We start from the raw sequence: 23,047 nt of genomic DNA, 5'->3' as shown, positions 1-23,047 counted from the left end.
ATGATCCTGGAGGTCCTGGTTATCCAGGCCTCTGTTTTGCCCTCTGGTCCATTTTAACCCTCAGGTGAGAGTCAGTTACTTAAGGCCCAGTGAATCCCAGTAGGTTCATTTGTGACAGGAATACCATAACTCTAGTGTGTTCAGTGCACCTCCTCCCTGGGAAACTGTTTGAAAGAGGTGCTTACTTTGTGGCAGGTTTGTTTAAAACTCATCTCTTTATTCTCTAATCACACCTAATGTTGAGGGTAGAGCAGGCGCATATCTTTCATTCAGTCTTCAGCGTTTTCATTGTAAATATTTGGTAGTGTAAGTGATTAAAGAAATATATTTAAATGATTTTCTTAAGAATAGGGCAGCAAATAACATTTGAATAGTATCTGGGAAGATAACCAAAATTTTATTCTTTTTTAAAAATAGTACATTTTTATTAACCTGGAAGAGTAAATCTAATTCAGTGCCTTATAGTATAAAGGTGATTCGACTATGTTGATTGAATCAAAGAAAGGAGGGTCAAATATGCACAAAAGGTAATAATTTTTAAGAATAATTTCCACCGTAGTGGAAAGTTTCAGCAAACAGTGATCTAGAAATCTGATGGCCAGTAAGAAAACACCCTATAAGGAAATTACCTAAGTTTGTGCTCTGAGGAAAGTATATCAACAAATTCATCAATGGGATTATAAAGTTGTCAAACCAAATATATGTTAAAGCAGTTGGTCTGGATATATAAACTTCTTTTTTGCCTCATAAATGAGACTTGAATTTGAATCTCAATTTCTTATCTAAGAACTTACATACATTATGCAAACTGTACAAGTTTTAATCCTGGATTTAAAAAAATATATATGTTTTATTGATTTTAGAGAGGAAGGAAGAGGAAAGAGAAATAACAATGACAGAGAATCATTGATTGGCTGCCTCCTGCATGCCTCCCACTGGGGATTGAATCTGCAACCCCAGGCCTGTGCCTTGACCTGGAATTGAATTGTGTCCTCCTGGTTCATGGGTCAACGCTTAGCAGTGAGGCCACGCCGGCCAGGCTAATCCAGGATTTGATAAAGGCTGGGGTTTACACTCTGCACCAGAATTTAAGGCTGATTTTAATCCAATTTACCTATCGTTTTATGTAATTCAGTGACTCAGTGTATATCTTGTACTGAGAGAAAGAGGTTCAGAATCTTTCCTATAATCACCTCCTTTGTTTTGTTCTTACTTGTTTTCCTCTTCAGGCTACTGTGGATATTCATTAAACCTTGATTCATTTAACAGGAAAATATCCCTCTATAGAAAGAAAAGAAAGTAAATGAAAGAGCGTACAGGGTTATTTGTCCTTGGTTGTAACCCTGAGAATTACAGTGAATTTGCTTAATTCAATTCCTCTTTCCCACTGTTGAGCAGTCTACTTCATTGTAAACAAAAGCACTCAACACTATTCCATTCTGTCGCCTTATTCTCCGCAGCCTTCCAAGCCTCAAAGGGATACACCTTTGATTTTTCCTGGAGCTGCCAGGGCCCTTTGTCTTAGGATCTCTTCCAGTTGAATGTTAGGAATCTATTTAATGTGCCTTAACAACCTACCTGCCAGTGCTAACCTTTAAGAGTTCACTGCTCTTTCATAAACCTTGACTCTACATCCTCTGAGAACTGCCAAATCTACCACTATTGTGCAACGGTTAAAAAGAGTTACACGTTGGAGACCAATGTGCAGAGAAGAGAGTAGATGAAGGCCAACAAATGACAGTTTGGTCTTGTATTCTGTTCTATTTACCACCCATGCCCAGGGTTGTATCCATAATCTTGATAAATATGGTAAGTACATCACATCCCAATCTCAGCCAGAGCCTCCCACACTCTTGCCACCAGCCATCTCCTGCCAACTCCCCCACGAGAATGCACCCACTACAGCAGCTACTTGACTGGTGTCCTTCAGTCAGCTGGCTTATCCTCTTCCAGATTACCCCACTGAGTCTCCCCGCCCCTCTACTCAGCTTTGATCCAAGCGCCTTCATTGTAATCAATTATCGATTCTCACTCCTTCTATTATTAGACTTTAATGAGACCCAGCCCTTATTAAACTCTGTTGTTTTCTACAATATGCTTGCACCAAGAAGCTGAGTACTTCTGGGAAAATAATATGTTAAAAAAACAACAAGATAACAGGCCCAAAATTTAGTCAATTATGTTAAATCCCACAGAGACTTAACACCTAACTTAATTATAGTTTCAGCCTCTCCCAGGAATGGAATCTTAACCCAGTCAATCTGAATTACCCGGTCAGCACTAGTGAGGTAATCTACCGGATAGAGGCCTCCTACCCCACAAAGAAGGTGACTTGGCCACAACCAATCTGCTTTTTGCCAGTAGCATAACTTCTTTGTCCCACTCCCTTCTGCTTAAAACGTCTTTCATTTGTACAGCATCTCAGACCTCTTTTCTATCTGCTAAATGGGAGGCTGCCCGATTCATGATCATTAAATAAAACCAATTAAGATCTTTAAAATTTACTCAGTTGAATTTTATTTTTTTCACAAAACAAATCAATAGCCTCAACCATGCAGAGAGAATTTGTGAGCACACATTTCATCTGGGTGTGAAGTCCTGGGAGGGAATTTCCTTTGATGCTTCTTTCCCACTCTGGGGAAGAGACCCCATCTCACATTGTCCTCACTGCAAACTGCCTATGCTCCCTTTCCTACCCTTACTCTCAGCTGGTGAACCTATCTCAATGGAGAAACACAGAAGCAATCACAAGGAATGTCTTCATTGTCCAACTATCGATCAATCACACTCTCTGCGCCTGATCCTAGGCTTCTGCCTCCTCTCCCGTTCCTCTGATGGAGGTCCCTGCTCCTGTGTCATCGTCAGGGAAACTCCCCTACCAGGCACTGAATCCCATCCCTTTCTGCCGCTCCTGCCCTTCCAGGGTTTGGAAGAACTTCCCTTCTGCAATTACCTCCTCTTCCTCCTATTGGAGCTGATTTTTAAATGGCAAATAGTTCTCTGCCTGTAAAGAGGGCCTCCTCCAGAGCCCTGGGGGTCAGCTCTGTGATGTTCTTACTAAATAATTTTCTAGCCATCGATGAGGAAACATTTTTCTGCTATATTAAGTAATGAGCTTCTGTGAATTAAACAGACTAAAAATAAGTAAGTAAGTAAATAAATAAATAAAACAAAACAACCCACCCCCCCCCTCACACACACACACACACACACACACACACACACACACACACACAGGTTAGCAAGAGAAAAGACAGGAATCCACAGAAAAATGTGATTCAAAGAGAAGGGTAGAAATAGGGGCTTATATACCACTAGAGGCCCAGTGCACAAAATTTGTGCACAGGGTGGGGGTTGTCCCTCAGCCCAGCCTGTACCCTCTCCAATCTGGGACCCCTCAAGTGATGTCCACCTGGCTGTTTAGGCCTGATCCCACTGGCTGGCAGGCAGAAGCGGTTAGGGGCAATCAGGCAGGCAGGCAGGCAAGCAGTTGGGAGCCAGAAGTCCTGGATTGTGAGAGGGATGTCTGACTGCCCATTTAGGCCTGATCCCACCGGATGGCAGGCAAAAGCGGTTAGGGGCAATCAGGAAGGCAGGCAGGCGAGCAGTTGGGAGCCAGAAGTCCTGGATTGTGAGAGGGATGTCCGACTGCCCGTTTAGGCCTGATCCCAGTGGGATCCTGGTGGGAGCCAGGACTGCTGGCTCCCAACTGCTCGCCTGCCTGTCTGCCTGATTGCCCCTAACCACTTCTGCCTGCCAGCCTGATCACCCCCTAACCACTCCCCTGCCAGCCTGATCGACACCTAACTGCTTCCCTGCTGGCCCAGTCGCCCCCAACTGCTCTCCCCTGCAGGCTGGTCCTCCCCAACTCCCCTCCCCTGCAGGCCTGGTCCTCCCCAACTGCCCTCCCCTGTAGGCCTGGTCCTCCCCAACTGCCCTCCCCTGTAGGCCTGGTCACCCCTAACTGCCCTCCCCTGCAGGCCTGGTTGCTCCCAACTGCCCTCCCCTGCCGGCCTGGTCCCCCCCAACTGCCCTCCCCTGCAGGCCTAGTCCCCCCAATTGCTCTCCTCTGCTGGCCCTGTCACCCCTTATTGCCCTCCCCTGCAGGCCCGGTCACCCCTAACTGCCCTCCCCTGCCAGCCATCTTGTGGCAGCCATCTTGTGACCACATGGGAGTGGACATCTTTGACCACATGAGAGTGGCCATCTTGTGTATTGGAGTGACAGTCAATTTGCATATTACCTCTTTATTAGATAAGATTTTAAGAGGGAAAGGGGTGTGAGAGGATACTCCTGGGTAAACAAATGAGTTTTAGGTGAAACAAATAGGACCTTAGGAAAATACATGAGGGATGTGATAGTTTTGTGACAATCTTCCCTCGTTGTGAAACTCCCAAAACTCCAGGTGAGAAGATTTATGACTATTGGGTTTTGAAGGAGGCTCTGGTTTTTAGTAGATAAGGGAGTTCATTAAAAAAGCCTTTTTTGGTTTGGCTCAGTGGATAGAGCGTTGGCCTGTGGACTGAAAGGTCCCAGGTTCGATTCCGGTCAAGGGCATGTACCTTGGTTGCCGGCACATCCCCAGTGGGGGGTGTGCAGGAGGCAGCTGATCGATGTTTCTCTCTCATCGATGTTTCTAACTCTATAACCCTCTCCCTTCCTCTCTGTAAAAAAAAAAAAAAAAGAAAAAAGAAAAAAAAAGCCTTTTGTGCCCTGGCCTGTGTGGCTCGATTGGGCATCCTTCCGTGCACCGACAGGTTGATAGTTCAATTCCTGGTCCAAGCACATGCCTAGTTGAGGGTTCAATCCCCAGTAGGGGACGTACAGGAAGCAGCTGATGGATGTTTCCCTCTCACATCAATGTTTCTCTTTCCCTCTCTAAAAATCTTAAAAACAAACAAACAAACAAACAAAACTGCAACAACCAAAAATCTAAGGCAATGGGAATAAAGTGTGGACTTAAAAAAAAAAAAAAAAAAGGCCTTTTGTTCTCAAGTGCTTTCAACTTAACACTTTTTATGCTACAGTGGCATATTCTGGACCCCTTCTTAGCCCTGAGAAATGGACCACTCCATTTCTTAACTCCTCTTCATAGGAGCCAGAGGGCTATTTGAAAAATGAAGATTAGATCACCAGTCTTCTGATTAATTCACGCAGGCTTCTCATTGCACTTAGAATAAAATCCAAACGCCTGTCCTCTTCTACAAGGCTCTCTATGATGCAGTCTCCACATGCCTCCCTGTTCACATTAATCCCTCTATCATCAGCACACCTGGGTCTTCTGTAGGAACTAAACACAGAACCTGATTTCTTTGAGATTTATGGACAGTGGACATAAACGATATTCTTTGGGACAAATGCGTAAGAGACAACAAACCAAGGAAGATTTAATAACGTAATAACATTGGGAAGGTCATTTGAAAATTGTTCCCTGAGTGTGCTAAAGGCTGTCTTCATGGCATGATATTAATGCAGCCTCCTTGAGTCACCTCGTCAGTTGACTTCCCAGGGTCAGCAGCTTGGTATTTACAAGGGCCAATTAACATGCCAGGAGCTGATAGTCAACAGCAAGGAGTCTCTGCCTTGGAAGGCACAGTGCTGCTCCAGAGCCCTAGGGGTTTTGTTCTGTGAACTCCACAAAAGTTCCTCATCCATCCTGGATAACTCTTGCCCAACAGATCTACAGGGCAATAAGGACCAAGAAATAGGCAAGCTCGGAGCATAGCCTGGACCTGACATACAGCACTCAAAACTGGCGGCATTCTGAGTTCACCAAGGAAGCTGCCAGGGGGTATTTCCAACAGCTGTCGTTACGTATATGCCCCCTGCAAACCCCAAAGGGACACTGTCCTTCTTTCTCAGTGTGGAGGTATAAAGTACAACCTTTGCTTAGAATTTTACCACCACCTAGATTCTACAATTAATGTTTACTACATCACATTTTTAACTCATTCATCCATATATTGTTACCTTTTAAAAATCTGCAGACATGAGACTAGCACATAATAATGCATAATATCTAATGATAACATTTTAATGTGTTACAGGTAAAATAAAACGATATAACCATGCACTTTTTGAATGTGGATTCCTCAGAGTGACTACCAGTAATTTGTCTATTTTCCCCAAATAGGCCTCACATGGAAATGGGGGTGGGGAGAGGGGTAGGGGTTGAGTGCGGTGCTTGTGATTGTGAGGTTCCCATACATGTCCTGGGGTGAGAAGGGAGGGGGACAAATGGCCAGGGTCTTGGGTCTCATGAATGAACCCTAGTCTCTGCTTCAGTATAACTTTAACCAGGACAGAAAAAGCTTGATGGCATGAATGGGGAATCCTGTCTGGTGTTTCCTTCAGAGGGAAGAATATTGGGGCCTTTCTCCAAAATTGGTAGACAATGTCCACATGGGACTGATTTGGGCTTAGGGAAAGAATATGAACTGAAGTTCCCCTACCCTCTCATAGTGAACCTGCCACAATAGCCATATATTCCTAGCTCTTAAATGCAATATCTGGAGTTTTATGTTTTTCCATGTGCTAGTATGGCACTTTAACTTATCCCCTCATTAAACACTAATGTCCCCCTTTGGACATTGTCTCCTAGTAATCCTAGCCCAAAGCTACAAAGAGAATTCCAGCTTTCTGACAAGCTGTTGAATGTTCCACACATAATCTCAATAAATATTCCAATGGCTGGGGTCCAGTGGGCTACCAAAACTTTACTAATGAAACCTGTGTTGAGACTAATTAGAGACTTGGCCATTAAAGTGATTTACATTTGAAAAGGGCACACAGATTCTGAAAGGGGAGGAGAGGGTCTCTTCAGAGAGGGAATTAAACTTCTTTTAATTTATAACTTGCCCATTTAATTTATATTTGACCAGTGGTATATAGGTCAAGTGGCTGAATCAGTGAGCTAGCAGTCTGCCAAATCCCTTTAGCAAGCTATACATAAAGATGGAATAATCAACTATATTAAAATGAATTTTTTGTACCAAAAAGGAAAGTCTTTTAGGAATGCCACTGTATTTAGAAATTCTTGTGCATTTTTTTTTTTAAGGAAAACCTATGATGGCCTAAACGCCCACTCTAAATAGTTGTGCCATTTTACATTCTTACCAGTATTTGTGTTGACCTTTTCCCCTCTACCCCTGTTAATATTAGGTGAAAGTGACCTGTTCCTTCTGATAAATTCAAGTTAATTCTTAAAAGCAAACAAGTAAATAAGAGAGTGAATTCAATATAGAAGATACCTGCAGGAAGCCACAGCTTTCCCAATACTGTCATAAGAGTGCACCAAGGTATATGGAAGGCCGATGGACCATGAGATAGTGATGGCTCGAAGCCATTTTCTGACCTGATAGCCTCAAAGGAAATGTTTACTGAACCTTACTGATCTTTATTGACCTTAGAGACAGTCTGTCTGCTACCTGTTTGCCGTGCTTTACTGAGGGCAAGATGTGTATCTAAAATGGAATAAAAAGCAGGTAAGGCCAGGTTTCAGTGTGCCTCTCCTAGAGAGAGGTCTCCACCTGGCCCCCCATGCCTTCTAAATTCATATTTCTTGTCTAGTGTTTTCATTTGTGCGTCAGCCCCTTTTTCAGATCCTGAACCCCCACCACAAAAGGTTGTGGCAGATGCCCAACCCAAACTAGTAACAAATGAAATGTATATACACTTCAATCGATAGAAGAAATGGGAGGTGGAAAGATAGGGATAATTATGGAGCTAAGTCCAGATAGCTCTTCTATCCTTCCTTGCAGCATTGCTACCTATGCAGTAGTTTTTGATTTGATGTAATTCCATGTTTTTAAGTTCTTTCTCTAGCAATAAATATTGATTACAGGCTATTTATGTAACCTTATGGAACTCACTGAAAGGGAAAAAGTCACTGGCATAAAATGTGGGGGAAAAATGTGTTTTGTTCTTTAACTAGCCATGAAATAAATTTTGTTTCTTCCACATAACAACTCTAACAGAATATCAATGAAAACTTTGGGAAACACTTATTTTCAACTACAAAAGAACATTATTTGAAATCTCTTTCATGAAACACGTAGTAACATTTGCAAAGGTCTCCTTGAACAACTTTCTTGTTTAATTAATAACCCAATAGTCAAGAAGGCCTTCTTTTTTATAAATGTTCTATTAGGGAATGATTTTTCTTTTGGGCTTTTTGAATGTCCTGATCACGTGCAGTCCCATCCTGTAACGATGATTGAGAACTTGCTTGGCTCTTTGTACAATAGACTACATTTGATTCTTGTTTCCTGCCTCGCTGATGCAAGCTACATTACAGATATGTATGTTATTTAGCTATAGCTGCACTATAAGTTGTGAGGACAGTTATTGCATGGACTCTATTGCATAGAGTGTGGTTGGGAAGACTTTTAGGGAAACCTCTGCAGGGGTCTCACTGTGGTAGTTCTATATCTCTTTGAATAGTCCTGTAGCTTTACTAGTATAGTAGATTCTCTAATGAAAGGAACAGGTAGGGAAGACAGAACTTGATTTACTGAGCACTTATATGTGCCAGATATCCTGCTAGAAGGACTGCATAAGGATTTTTATACTTCTCTCCATTTATGTCTAAGGCTCCTCATCTTCCTTCAGATCTCAAGTATTACTTTTTAAGTGGAGCTTTCCGAACTTGACCATATCTCCCTATCATAATTCTCAGAGCGTCAGAAACCTCCCTTCTTAACATTGATCATAGTTACAATTGGACATTTATTTGTGTGATTATTCCTACCAATGTTTTTCTCCCCACCCAGGCTGTAGATTCATGAGGGCAGTGCTCTTGATTGGTTTTGCTCATCATTGTATCTGCAGCACCTACCACAGTACTTACATGCATCAGGTGTTTAAAAAATATTTATTGACCAAATGTCTGGTTAAGAATTTGAGTGTATAGTCAGACAGACTTAAATTCGAGTCCTGATGGAGTAGGCTGAATAATGACCCCAAAGAAAATCAGGTCCTAAACCCTGGAACCTGTAATGTTACCTAACGTAGAAAGGGATCTTTGCAGATGTAATTAAGGTCCTAGATTATATGATGATCATGAAATTAAATCACAAGTATCCTTATAAGAGAGAGTCAAAGAGAATTGACACAAACAGAAATGGGGAAGGCAGTGTGACTGCTGGGAGTGATGCAAAGCACTGTGGCCACAGCCATGGTACACCAGCGGCCACCAGAAGCTGGAGCAGGAAGGAAAGGATAGTTCCCAAGAGCCTCCAGGAGTGTGTGCCTGATGACAACCTGACTTGTCATAATAAACTGAATTAAAAGTTCTGGTCACCAGAACTGTGAGAGAATAAATTTCTATTGTTTTTCACTACTAAGTTTGTGGTAATTTGTTACAGCAGCCCTGGGAAATACATGCACCTGACTTTACAAATTATTAGATAGGCTGTGTGTTCCTGGGCAAGTTATTTAACTTCTGGAGTCTATCTGCATCTCTAAAGTAGGGACAATTACATGAGCCCTCAGGATTAAATGTGGTAATCGGTGTAAAGAATAATTGTTACAATTTTTGTTAAGACATTTAACAAAAGTTATCTTCTTTAATTCTCATAGCTCTAGGGTGTTGAGTACCCTATGTCCTCATTTTACAGGTGAGGAAAGAGGCACGGGAAGGTAAATAATTAGTACAAGTTACATGGTCAAAGTAAAAAAATATTATGAGAATAATACTTTTGAAATATTTTTAGATGTGTTTTTTTAATATTCTGTGTATCTTATTGCCCTGGGACACCCCATCCCTTGACATAATGGTTTCAGTGTTTCAACGGGAAGAACAGATATGAATTAGAACAAAGAAGTGACTTGTCAAATGGGAATTCTGCGTCTCTGGCACAGGATTAATCTTGAAAGCTAGGCTTTGTCAAGGGAAACAGGGTTTTAATTTTCCTTCAATATGCATTAGCTTATTAAGAAACAGAACTGGTGGGTATGAAGTCTCCTATGGTTGACAGAATACAAAACATATGAACAAAATCCTTGCCATAAGGGAACAGAGAAGGAAGTTGGTTACTTCTGACCAGAGGATTATGGGAAAGAAGTGAAGGGATGGCAGTAGTGAAGAAAGTCAGAAGCTAGTTAACCTCACTTTCCACTCCAACCTCTGCCCCGTTGTTGCTGTTTATCCAGTTCTAACTTAGAGTATCTACCTCTCTATGTTGTGAGGAATAAAGCTTGGGGAGTTTTAATGGCTTTTCATTGCACTTGGGATAAACTCCTAATTCCTTACCATGACCTTGAAGACCTTATATGATTTGGCTCTTGTGCCGAGATTTTTACATAAAATAAACCCAACCATAGTAGCGTAGCCAAATAAGGGCTCTCTTCCCACCTCTCATTAGCCCAGAAGCCATAAAAGACTCCAGGCTCCTTCTTGCACTCTATTCTGCCATCCATGTGTGTGGCTGGTCTTTATGGTCTCAACATAGCTGCTCCTTCTCTAGGAATTGTGCCCTCATTTTCAGCAGGAATAAAGGAGGAAGGGGAAATGGTAAAGGGTTAATAGTTTCTGCCAAACAAGCCAGTCTCTTTCCACCGGGAAAATAATAGCCTTTCTAGACACCCACACAGTAAGCTTCACCTTCCATTCAGGAGGGTCAGGAAGGGTCATATGGCCCCTTGAGCTGCAGGGAGCACAGGGAGATAATTTTTTAATTGGACACATTTCTACATAGGACAGGGAAGAAGGGAGAATGGGTAAATGGGTATGGGGAAGCAGTGAATTGTGTCTGCCATGCTTCATCACAGATCATGCCCCCAGCTTTCTACTGTGCTTTAGCATATTGACTTTCCCATTCCTTGATTATGGCCAAGCTCTTTCCAACCACAGAGATGTTGCACTTAGAGTCCTCTCGGCCTGGAATGCTCTTTCCCCAGCTTTTCCAATGGCTGGCAGTGTCACGTCTTTAGGTATCTCTCAAATGGGACCTCCTCAGAAAAGCCTTCTCTGACTCCCCTCCCCTGTAACCCGCAGTCACTGCTGCCTGTTATTCTTTTCCACAGAAAGTTGTCTGTTTCCTTCATAGCATTTCTCCTAATCTGCAGTTCCTAGTATACTTACTTATAGTTGATGTCCCTCCCCTAGAAAGTAAGCTTCATGAGAGCAGGACCTTATCCATCTTGTTCACAACTGCATTCCTGGCACCTAGGGCAGTGCTTGGTAAACAGTAAGTAATCAGTAAATATTTGTTGTGTCCTATATAATAAAAGGCTAATATGCAAATTGTCCCCTCAACTGGGAGTTCGACCAAGGGGCGGGACTGACCAACCGCCTGAGGCCCCTCCCCAATTGGGGGTGGGGCCGGCCAGCCAATCTCCCCTGTCCCCTCCCCTCAGCTGGTCTGGCTCTATCGGCCCCGATTGGGGCAGGCTGGCTGGACGCCACCCATGCATGAATTTGTGCACCGGGCCTCTAGTAATAAAATACTAGTAAATGGAAAAAGGGGAACAGTTGGAATTCTTACCCTTATTTTTAGCATACATATCAATTTCAGTAATCACATACACTGTTTTCCTATTTAAAAATACATATTTCTCAGCATTTTGCTTTTCTCAGCAACTATTATAAGATGCCCTTCTTAAAGTTGGTATGTGGCTTCTAAATAAAAAATAAATTAAAAACAAAAGCCCTCACTTAAATTCTGATGACACCCATTTAATTTGGGATGTGAGTAAATGGACAGTTATATAAAACAGTAAATATTTTGGTTCTGTCAAAGAGTGGACTGCAGCAAATACTCACTGGATAAGTTCTAGCAGACCTGAGAGTACAGTCTGTGAGGGGAGGAATCGAGGAGACCCAGCTGTCTGAACCAATAGTGTTGCAGTTCCGTGCCATGGAGTTGGTTTTGTTTGCATAGTTATGTGGGTTTTTAAACTAAGTCCACTCCAACCTCCCTTAAGGAATGTAGAGTTAGAAGACAAGGGTTCAAAGACGTTTCCATAACTCCTTTCTGTTTTTCCCATTCTTTGAACAGATGTTTTGTAACCCACTGCCTTACCTCTCTCCTCCCTAATGTCAGCAGACTTTAAAATAAGCTGAACCTTTTATTTTTTTAAAAATATGTTTTTTATTGACTTTAGAGAGAGATATAGGAAGGGAGAGACACCCCCTATACTGACTGGGAATTGAACAGGTGACCTTTTGGTGCATGGGAGGACATTCAACCAACTGAGCCATAATGGCCAGGGTGAAATGAGCTGAACTTTTAAAACAGAACCTACCTAATACCTTTCCATCTGAAGCAGAGGTTGATGGTTGTTGACAACACTGACATCAACATCTATCTGACCAGAGAAAGCCAAATTCAGATATTTTTTTAAAAGCAAGCTTTTATTTTATATAAAAGTAAGTACACCTTACCTAATAATAGAGAAACATGTAAATTGACCATACCTCCGCTATGCCCCCAGCCAATCAGAGTGAGTATGCAAATTAACCCAACAAAGAGGCGGTTAATTTGCATACATACCTGGGTTCTGGGAACCTCATTGGCACCCAGGTCACTCACAGCCGGCCATCGGGCGGAGGCTTTAGGCTTGGGAAGGGGCTGAGCCTGGAATCGGAGGGAAGGAGGAAATAATCAATGGAAACATATCCTCAGGTGAGGATAAAAAGAAAAAATAAAGAAATGTCATATCCTATGAAAGACACATCTTGAAAATGCTTAAAGGAAGTTGTCATTTTTTCATGGTGAAGGGACTGGAGTCTGTGTTGATGAAAACACCTTGGCGGCTGCGGTGACTGGCAGTGGCTGCAGCAGCGGGGTGATAGGGTTGGCGCCTTCCCCTGATCAGCCCAGTCACCTCCCGAAAAGGGAGGCCAGACTGCGGCGTAGGTCCACTCCCAACGGAGAGCGGGCCTAAGCCATCAGTAAGACATCCCCTGAGGGCTCCCAGTATGTGAGAGGGGGCAGGCTGGGCTGAGGGACCCCCGACCCCCAGTGCATGAATATCATGCACCAGGCCCCTAGTCATAATAATAAAAGGCCAAGAGACGTCATAACCAAAACTACCAAACCACCGGTCACCAGGAGGTGCATGGAGCACCTCTCGGCCATAACGACCTAACAACCAGTTGCTATGACGCCCACTGTGGCCAGTGAACCAGCTGGATCAGGGGGTGGGGCCAGCGGCCAACCTAGAGGCCCCTCCCCCCTGTCTGCCTGCCCCTAATAGGACTCTCCCACCCTGATCAACAGCCAGGCTGGCCACCCCCCAGTTGGGCCCCCACCACCCTAATCAGCCTGCAGCCCCTCCCCTTGGCCAGCCCTGTCCCTGATCTCAACCCCACCTCAATAGGAGGCAGGGCTGGCTGGCCAACCTCCTGCAGCCCCTCCCCACTGCCGGCCATGCCCCCTATGGGCCCCCACCACCCTGATCGGCCCACAGCCCCTCCCCCTGGCCAGCCAAGCCCCTGATTGCCCCCCAACCCCGATCAGGGGCAGCCAGCCAACCACCCATGGCCCCTCCCCCAGGCTGCTGGCCCCAATTGGCACCCCCCACCTACCCCATTTGGGGGCGGGCCGGCCACCTCAACACCCACAGCTCCTCCCCATGGCCGCCCTCCCACCATCTCCTCCTCCCGACAAACTCAGCCCTGATCTGCCCTGATTGGGGCCAGGCTGGCCAGACCCCACCCGTCCACGAATTCCTACACTGGGCCTCTAGTTTAATAATAATACTTGACTACCCAAAATAACTATCAAAGATAAAGCTGTTTGCTAGGTAAAGCTGTAAAGACACATTTAATTCAGTAATACTACTGCATGAACTGAATTCAACTTCCCTGAAACAGAAGGCTGGAGGCATTTTAAAGGGTGGAGTGTGCCAAGGGAAAGGCACTGAGGGGTGTTATGGGGGTGGGTGGATGAGGTCATCTGGGTTTGTTAATTGGCGCTTATTGGTGGAGAAACAAATTTCTATTTTTAAAGCAGGAGGCAGTTGTGCAAGTTGAAGAAAGGTGCCACTTAAGTTGGACCCTTATCCTTCCACCGGGCTGGGAGATAGTACAGAACCATATCCCCTGAATGTTTGCTTTTCAAAAGGGCTCTCAGGTCCTTGAGTAAACAGTTCTGGGTGGTCGATTACATCACAAAAGGCAGAGAAAGGATTTATAATAGCAAGCTTTCTAAACCTGCCAATCGCCAGGTTTTGCATGGAATAAACAATAAATTCTCCTGGCAGCGTTGAGATTTCTGAGGCTGGCATTTTAAGCGGGGACGTGGAGGGTGTGGGCGGGTTTTGTTGCTGTGATCCTCCTAGGACACCCTTAAGCTGCTAGATGCCACACTAGTTTGGTCAAGTCTCCAGGCGCATTGGTTTAGATGGAGTCGTTACATGACAAGAGTTCTGCAGTCTTCTGAGCTGTACTTCTTAGTTTGATTAACCTGGCTTTTAAAATAGTGAAGGTTTCATAACGTCTTTGTCTATGACACACCATTGTAACATCTCATCATGTACTTAAAAGTTAAATGTTTGCCACATTCATAAGATAAACCCCTGGTTACTAGTTGCTTTTCCAAATTTCAGTTTGGCAGTTTATCTGATTTTCTTTTTTAAGGGGATCTTTTTTATTCACTTTAGAGAGGGAGGGAGAGCACCAGTCGGTGGCCTCCGGTGCGCACCCCGCCCGGGAGGGAACCCGAGACCCAGGTGTGCGTCCTGACCCGGATGGAGCCCGCGACCTTCCGGTGCTGGGACGACCGTCCAACTAACCGAGCCGCCGGCCGGGCCGTGGGTCTAACTCCTGCCTGGGCGTTGCCCCTTCGATCCTGCTCCGGGCTGAGCGCCCATTTCACAGATGGCGTACTCCTCCGGTTCGTCAGGATCGCCCCGGGCAATGCGCTGCCAAACGTAGCAAGTGCAGCGAATAACTGGTTAAAAAAGGAAGAGAAGAGCGACGGCTCCGCTGATTGCATCCCTTGCCTACCTCCCTTCCCTGGGACCGCTTACTCAGATCCGACCAGGACGCGCGTGACTCAGTGCATCAGCGGTGTGTAATCCTTCCACCCCCCCCGCCCCCACAAAAGGACAACAAACTTCTCCTAACCCCCTCTCTTCCTTCCTCTCTTCCCTCTCCAGTTCCTCGCCTTCTTTCACTCTCGCTAGTCCCCTCCACCGCGCCCCCACCACGCCTGCGCGGAGTGGGAGATCTGCGAAGGCCCGCGCGCGACGCAGCCCGGACGGCCTTTGCTTTGCGGCAAAGCCGTAAAGCGCCGCCACGCACCGGCGGTCCCGGTTCCGGCTGGCTGTTTCCCGGACTGCGGGGGCTGGGAGCTTCGGCGTCCTTGGCCGGTCTGGCTACTCTCACCCACTGGGGAAGCGCTGGACTGTTATTTTGGGAGGGGTCCTGGTCCCCTTGTGTTTATGAGATTAGACCTAGCTACTCCCTCTCGGGAACGGGAGGGCGGCCGGGTCCTAGTGCCCGCTGGCTCCCCGGGGCCCGGGGCTGCGGGGTGGGCGGAGGCTGCGGCCCACGCTAAGAGCGACCTCGCCGCGTGAAGCCGTCCGCGGGCGCTGATGGCCGGACGCCTCTTGGGGAAGACTTTAGCCACCGTGTCTCTCTCTGTGGCCTTGGCCTCTGTGACGGTCAAGTCCTCGGGCTTTTGCAGCATCCCGGAGTGCAGGTATCCCGCCCCCGACCCCACCTCGTGCTGGCTCCTCCCCAGTCCTTATGTTGCCGGTGGGAACCAGCTTGGAAGGGCTGGCGGATTCTATAGGCTTTGCTTGCGTCTCGGATTTTTTTAGTCACATAGAGACACGCTTTCAAAAAGGCTCAGAATGTTTTTATCTGCCCTTTGAAGGAAGCTGGTGCCATCCTTCCTAAGTCACCAACGTTGTTGTCCTCAGAGAGTTTAAATAGCACTTGTTCGGGTGTGGTGCTGTCCTGTGCTATTTTCTTCTGGTTAACACTTAAAAACATTGTTATTAAAATGAATACATGCATATAGTTTAAATGTGTGGCCAGTATAATTGGTGTCAAATGAAGAGCGAAAGTTGTCATTCTTCCTCTAAACCTCATTGTAGATAATGTAGGTATTAGCTGCCTCTTTCTTGATTTGTCAACTCTGGATAAATTTAGGGATTTCTTGTGTCTCACACTGCCTCCTATTTTTATTTTCCCCTTTTCAGGATTTTATTCTTCGAGTCCATTGTTCAGGAAACACACAATGGTTACTGAATTATTCATTCAAACTTAAGATCTGTGCATTCCGTTAGTCATCTCTATGGGATTGTAAATTTTGACAAGAACCTTTTCTTACGCTACTCTTTATGGAAGCCTTTTCTTATTTTATGAACATAAAAACGTTTTGAAACTATAAAAATGATAAAAAATTACCTTCTTTTTCCTGAATTATCTGTCTGTTTTGGGTAAGTGGTTCTGTTACCATTTGGTTCTTTTTCCTTTTTTTTTTTCTTCTCAAACATCTGGTGGACACTGGTTATCCATCTATATTTACATGAATATTTCAAATATACAGTAAAATGTAGATAATAAGCATTGTTTTCTCTACATGGGAGGACTGATTGAGTATTGCCACCATGTACCAGGGTGCCTAGACTGGAAGGTTTCAGTGTGTGTGCGCAGGTAGGTGGACAGGCTGGGAAACTCCCTCTTACCCTTTTCCCTGGGGTCTATGCTAGTGGAGCAACTTATTTGCTGAGCATAGCTGCTTTAACTTTACTTCCTCAGTGTGTTGTAGAAATAGTAAGCCCAAGTTTCTATTGTGCTAACACCAACATTCATAATAAAAGACCTAGTTCTTAATTTTTTTTAACTTTTGGCGTTATCCTAATGTAACGGTTGCTGACTTTTTGTTTGAAGGGTAGGCAGGGAAGGGGACTGATTTTCATGGTTACTGTCCCACTGTCCACTTAGGACATTTGGACCCACTTATTTCAATCTTGAAACCTCTCAGGGTCCTCTTGTAGGAATGGCATTTTTTCCTCACCCTTTTGTGAATATTCTCAAATCTAATTTGCTCTACTTTGGTTTGTAGGTCAGTATCATTCCACCTACTTGGAATCTTTCTGAAATTGGTTGAAATCTCTCCTTCACTTGGTGGTGTCCTATTCTCTCTTCTTGCTGTGGATGTTGTTGCCTTTTACCAGTACACATTTGTCTATCTCTTCAATGGGATTTGGGGAGGGAAAGAATAAACATCTATGTTCTCTGGAAGTCACTAATGCTGCTTTTTGATAGATGCCACTAGAATAATGTAAAATTGCTTGGCCGTTATTCTTCATTTTTATAATGCTGGGAATCCTAGGTGAAGCAGAGTATATCTAAAACCTGTGACTGCTTACTGGCTTGGAAGAAAAATCCAAAAGTTAAGCCAACAAGTATGTGTTGAGTATCAGGTATCTTATATTGCAAGGCATCCTGGAAGAGACAAAAGAAATTTAGCATCTAGAATTTTACTGCGCTTTAATAATTTGGGTAAATCCAGAAAGTCATAGTTTTGTAGTTGGTTTTTAAAAAAGTATATTTTTTTATTGATTTCAGACAGGAAGTGAGAGGGAGAGAGAGAAACATTAATGATGAGAGAGAAACATTCATTGGCTGTCTCCCCTCCTAGTGGAGTTTGAGCCGGCAACCCCAGGCATGTGCCCTGAATGGGAATTGAACCATGACCTCCTGGTTCATAGGTTTACGTTCAACCACTGAACCACACTGGCTGGGCTGTAGTTGGTTTTTGTGGTTTGACTAGAAAGTTGCAAATGCCTATTTCTAGAGAAAAAAAAAAGATAGTATATAAAGATGTGAGTGCTTCCAAATTTTCCATTGGTATTTATCAGCAATGTATGGAGAATGGTATATATTTTATTCCTGTGAATACATGTAAATATATATGTGAGTTGAAAATGAAATGGAGATGATATAGCATAATCTTAAGAGCCTAGAATTGGGACCAAGCTTGCCTGGGATTGGATCCTGATCCTGTTATCAGTTTTGTGACCTTGATAAACTTCATTAGCTTCTCTGGGCCTTGGTGGTCTTATTTCTAAAATAAGGTTAATAATATCTAACCTTAGAATTGGGAGGATAAAATGAGTTAATGTATTATAGCATAAGAAGAGTGTCTTGCACATAGCTTATACTATGCATATTTAGTTATTGGTGTTGCAATTTGCTTTATCTCAAAGTACTGCATCAATATTGCATTTCTTCAAGTTTGACTGTTTTTAGGAATTGGTTTTTGCTTTGTAAAATGAGCTTTATCAGCTACTTAATTCCCATTTGCTTGGTCAAATATATTTTTTTGTACCTATTCAGTAATCTAATAAAATAACGGAGGCTGCATATATGTATATCATATATAGGATGCCTCCCCCCGCCCCAAATGTGTACACACTTTGAATAATTACAAAGGCAGTATTTATTAAAATACAGTTCATTTTCAAAATTGAGCTATCAGCGGTTAAAGTGTGTATATGCTTGTTCTGATTCCTTTCAGTGTATCACATTTAAACAGCAGATATACTCTAAGTACTTCTTACTGTGGTAAGATACATAGTTTTTGAATTTTTGCTGTTTTTCTTGAAAAATTAAGTATCTTTGGAAAAGTAAATAATCAAGTGTGTAAGTTTATTTTGTCAGTGTGGGAACAGATTTGTGGAATTGCACATGCTTGTTGCTAAAGCAGGGAACAAAGAACCTCATACTTAGAAAACATTTTTGGTACTTTGTTAGGATAGAGTGGAACAAGGGCACTGTTTCCTGTTGAGCATCTCATTAAGACCCTTGACTTTTTTCTTACCTTACTAAACCATGAAAAAACCCTCTTAATTTTGTAATAGAATTGAGTTAAAGACTAGAACTTCATATGTAAAATTTTGCTTTTCTGAATGTACATGCCTGATATGTATTTGCATGCATGTATGCTCATTTTTATTGAGTATGGGTTTAAGGTGTGTGATGAAGATCTTATTTTGAATGTTCGTTATTCAGATTTCCAAAACTATGGCAATTTAGGCAAGCAAAACTCACCATAACATGAAAATAATGGGGTGGGGGGAAAGAAAATAACCTATCACTTTATTTTTCCTTAAGGATTTTTTAATCCATCCCAAGGATATGTCTATTGATGTGAGAGAGAGACAGAGACAGAGAGAGAGAGAGAGAGAGAAGAGAGAAAAGAGAAGAGAAACATTGATGAGAGAGAGAAACATCCATCGGTTGCTTCCCCCATGGGCCCCAACCAGGGATCCAACCTGCAACCTAGGTATTTGCCATGACTGGGAATTGAACTCGAAACCTTTTGTTGTACAGGACCACTCTCGAAGCAACTGAGCCACCAGGACTGAATCTACCACTTTGAATAAAATTAGTCACCTTACACTTTGAAGAGCCCCTCCGGGGTTATTAACTTTTTTATAGGTCAGGCTTCCCTGATTATTGGGTGTTTGACAATACTCCACAGATGCAAACCGAGTGCAAAATGAAATAGCAGTTGTTTCAAAGTCTTTAAATAAGATGAGAGAGAACAACTTGAATAGCACGTAATGGTATAGACAACCAAGAATTGGAAAGAATTAAAACAGTTAATAAAAAAGAAAAGACAGTTTGGCAGTTTCTCACAAAATTTACCATATGATCCAGCAGTTGCCCTCTTTGGTATTTACACAAATGAATTGAAAACTTAATGTTCACGCAAAACTTGCACACTGATGTTTATAGCTGCTTTATTCATAATTGTCAGAACTTAGAAGCAACCAAGATGTCCTTCAGTAGGTGTATGGATAAATAAACCTGTATACCTGGACAATGGAATATTGTTCAGTTCTAAAAAGAAAGGAGCTGTTAAACCATGGAGGAGGTTTGGATGCACATTACCAAATTAAAGTAACCATGCTACGACATTCTGGAAAAGGCAAAATGAAGAAAGTAAAAACATTCATGGCTGCCAAGGGTTGGAGTTGGGATCAGATAGCAATGAACTGGTAGAGCTCAGGATTTTTTAGGCCAGTGAAACTACTTTGTATGATACTATAATGGCTGGTACATATCATTATATATGTGTCCAAACCAATAGGATATATAACACCAAGAGTAAATTCTAATGTAAACTCTAGACTTTGGGGGACAATGATGTGAATGTAGGTGATCTATTGAAACAAATAGTGTCGGGAGGCTCTGTGTGTGTTGGGGGTGGGGGTGGGGCTCTGTACTTTCCACTCAGTTTTGCTCTTCACTTACATTTGCTCTTAAAAAAAAAAAAGTCTTACATTTGCTGTAAACAATAAAGTCCATTAAAAAAACAAAAGGGCAGATAGTAACCTTGGCTGCTTGCTTCAGTTCAGAGACAGGTACATGGAAAATAAACAATTGATCTTGTTAAAAGAGAAGGTTGAGAAAGGATAGTGTTTTAAGAAAGAATGATTTGAGTATCACAGGATTAAAGGAGGTGTGGGGACCCTATTCAGAGTATGCCAGATGCTCGAGGCCAATTAGAATGCGGAGGCCCTATTCAGAGTACGCAAGATGTTCAAAGCCACTCTGAGCATGGGAATCATAATCAGGGTGTCCAAAGGCTATACGCAGATGCAAGAACGCAAAAATCTATGCACTGTGCAAGCGTGCCCTTCTATAATCCAGATGACTGATATCACTATTTGGAAAGAAGCCTCTTTTGTCTAAGTAGTATAAAGTTGTTACTGACCAGTCAGTACAAGGCTGCATTATCTGCTGGGTACAGAGGCAGCATGCGGCTACTCAGATAATGGCTGTAGGAACAGGCTGCTGCTACTATGTAGGAAAGATGTATTGTTACCTAGCTGGTGTTCAGCTACCTACTGTATAGGACTTTGCTTAAAGAACTGTTTTGTTTAGTGGCTCCTTGTTAGCAATGGCTACTTGGGCTACATGGCCACTGGCTTCTACAATAAAGATTCTCTTATAAACCCACAACTTCTCATGGCTTCTTCGTCTACCACCCAGTGTTCAAGAAGGTCCAGCCCCTGGCAGAGGGGCTCAGACCCGACTATTAGTAGTAGGGCAGGATCAGGACCTGTTCTTCCAATAGTGGCGCAGCAAGTAGAGAATAAAGGAGGAACTTGCTCTGTCAGGAGGTCTTGGGAAAATTTTGATGAAGGCTTCTAATATTTTGGCCAAAATTACCCCCTATGATTTGTGATTTGTGAAGGTAAAAAGAAAAGATTGTATTATGAAGTTATACGAATTTGTTGAAAACAAAATATTTAATTCTGTTCTAAAACTTAGTGTGTGTGTGTGTATATATATGTATATGTATATACATACATTTATATATATATGTATATGTATGTATATGGTTATAACCTAGCTTATTTAACTATTTTAAAATTTTATTTTTAAAGATGAAGTCCTAATCAAGCTCCTTTTCACTAATTAAAACAAAAATTTGGTCTCTTTATAGCACATAAGCTTGAGCTACAACACACATGCTCCCTGTTCTCCATTTGCTTAAAATCAGGTGGCACCCTAATAAATGTAAAATCCCAATTGTGGCAATTCCATGAAAAGTATAATGGAGTTCTGATAGCACACAGCAGGGGAAACTTACTTCTCCTAGGGAGTTAGGGAGGAAGACTACCCTGAGGAAGTGAACCTTGATCTGAAGGATGGCAGAAATAACAGCGTGTGGCTTTCCATATTGGGAGGGAACATGGGAGTTTTTATGTACGTACTGGGTCAGCATGGCAAAATCATAAAGAGTTGAAGAGGAGTGTGGTAGGGAGTCCTTGAAGGTCAGGTTAAGAATTTTAATATTTCTTCATGCAAATACAATGACATACATTGACCAAATACATAAATATGATCCCTCATTTCACCTTTTTGGTGTGTTTGAGTAGTCTCTCTCTCTGCTTGTTTTTCTCCTTTGTCTTCTGTTTTCTTTCGTATCTCTTTTTCCAGTCTTTTTCCCTTTTCTCTCCCCTTTTCCCCTTTTCTGCCACCCCCTTTTTTCCCCTCACCTTTTGTTCCCCCTCAACTTCCTTTTTCCTTCCTCTTCTTTTCCTACTCCCTCCACTTTTCCTCACCTCTTCCCTTTTCCTTTGTCTCATATCTGTACTATATTCTCTAATCCACATTTAGAACCTGATGATATAGATCCTTTTACATTTTTCTCATTCTCATATAATAAATAGTATAGACGTTTGTAGTAGGCAAGATTTAAACAATAAAGTCCAGGCGGTTGGGGGGGGGTGTGGGGGAGTGGACCAGGCCTGCAGGGGAGGGCAGTTGGGGGGGACCAGGCTCCCCAAAGATGTCCACAATCCCTGAAACCTGGGCATATGTTGCCTTACATGGCAAAAGAGATTTTATAGATGTGAGTAGGAGTAAGGACTTTGAGAAGGGATGAGTATGCTGGGTTATCTAGGTGAGCCCAGTTTAACCATGAGTCTAAAAATGGAGAAGTGTTCCCAAGTGGACAGAGAGGGCTATCACTACTGAAAAAGGGTCAGAGAAAAATTTGGTTGTTGTTGGCTTTGAGGACTAAGAAAGGGGAACATGAACCACAGAAGGGGTGGCCTCTAGAATCTGGGAAAGGCACAGAAAAGGCCTCTAGAATATCTGTAAAGGGATGCAGCGCAGTCAGTATGCTATGTCGGGGCAACCAGGTCGGCAGGGGAGGGCAGTTAGGGGCAGTCACGCTGGCAGAGGAGCAGTTAGACGTCAATCAGGCTGGCCGGGGAGTGGTTAGGGGGTGATCAGGCCTGCAGGCAGAAGCGGTTAGGGCAGTGGTTCTCAACCTTTCTAATGCCGCGACCCTTTAATACAGTTCCTCATGTTGTGGTGACCCCCAACCATAAAATTATTTTCGTTGCTACTTCATAACTGTAATTTTGCTACTGTTGCTAATGACCCACAGGTTGAGAACTGCTAGCAGGGTCCCCTAAGACTATCGGAAAACACAGATATTTACATTACGATTCATAACAGTAGCAAAATTACAGTTATGAAGTAGCAACGAAAATAATTTTAAGGTATTAAGGACAGATTGGTATTATGAGAGCAGGGGAATGGAGTGTGATCACTTTA

At 43.2% G+C, this 23,047-nt stretch overlaps 1 protein-coding gene across 2 annotated transcripts in view; it reads left to right on the top strand.

Annotated features, from left to right (window-relative positions):
• Positions 1-14,622: 14,622 nt before the first annotated feature.
• NUDT9 (nudix hydrolase 9) overlaps positions 14,623-23,047 on the top strand; it is a 28,072-nt gene continuing 19,647 nt past the window's right edge. The window contains exon 1 of one of the 2 annotated variants that reach the window (XM_079795948.1): positions 14,623-15,016. Coding sequence is in view for 1 of the 2 variants with exons in the window: in XM_079795947.1 (XP_079652073.1) it covers positions 15,544-15,650 (107 nt within the window). In the remaining variant the exon portion in view is untranslated. Of the gene's footprint in view, positions 15,017-15,245; positions 15,651-23,047 lie in introns of those variants that run through there. The other variant, XM_079795947.1, reaches the window with a different exon arrangement.

Source organism: Cnephaeus nilssonii (assembly GCF_951640355.1).
Source record: "Cnephaeus nilssonii genome assembly, chromosome: 1".
Classification (NCBI taxonomy): domain Eukaryota; kingdom Metazoa; phylum Chordata; class Mammalia; order Chiroptera; family Vespertilionidae; genus Cnephaeus; species Cnephaeus nilssonii.
This window is presented reverse-complemented; position numbering and strand designations above follow the sequence as displayed.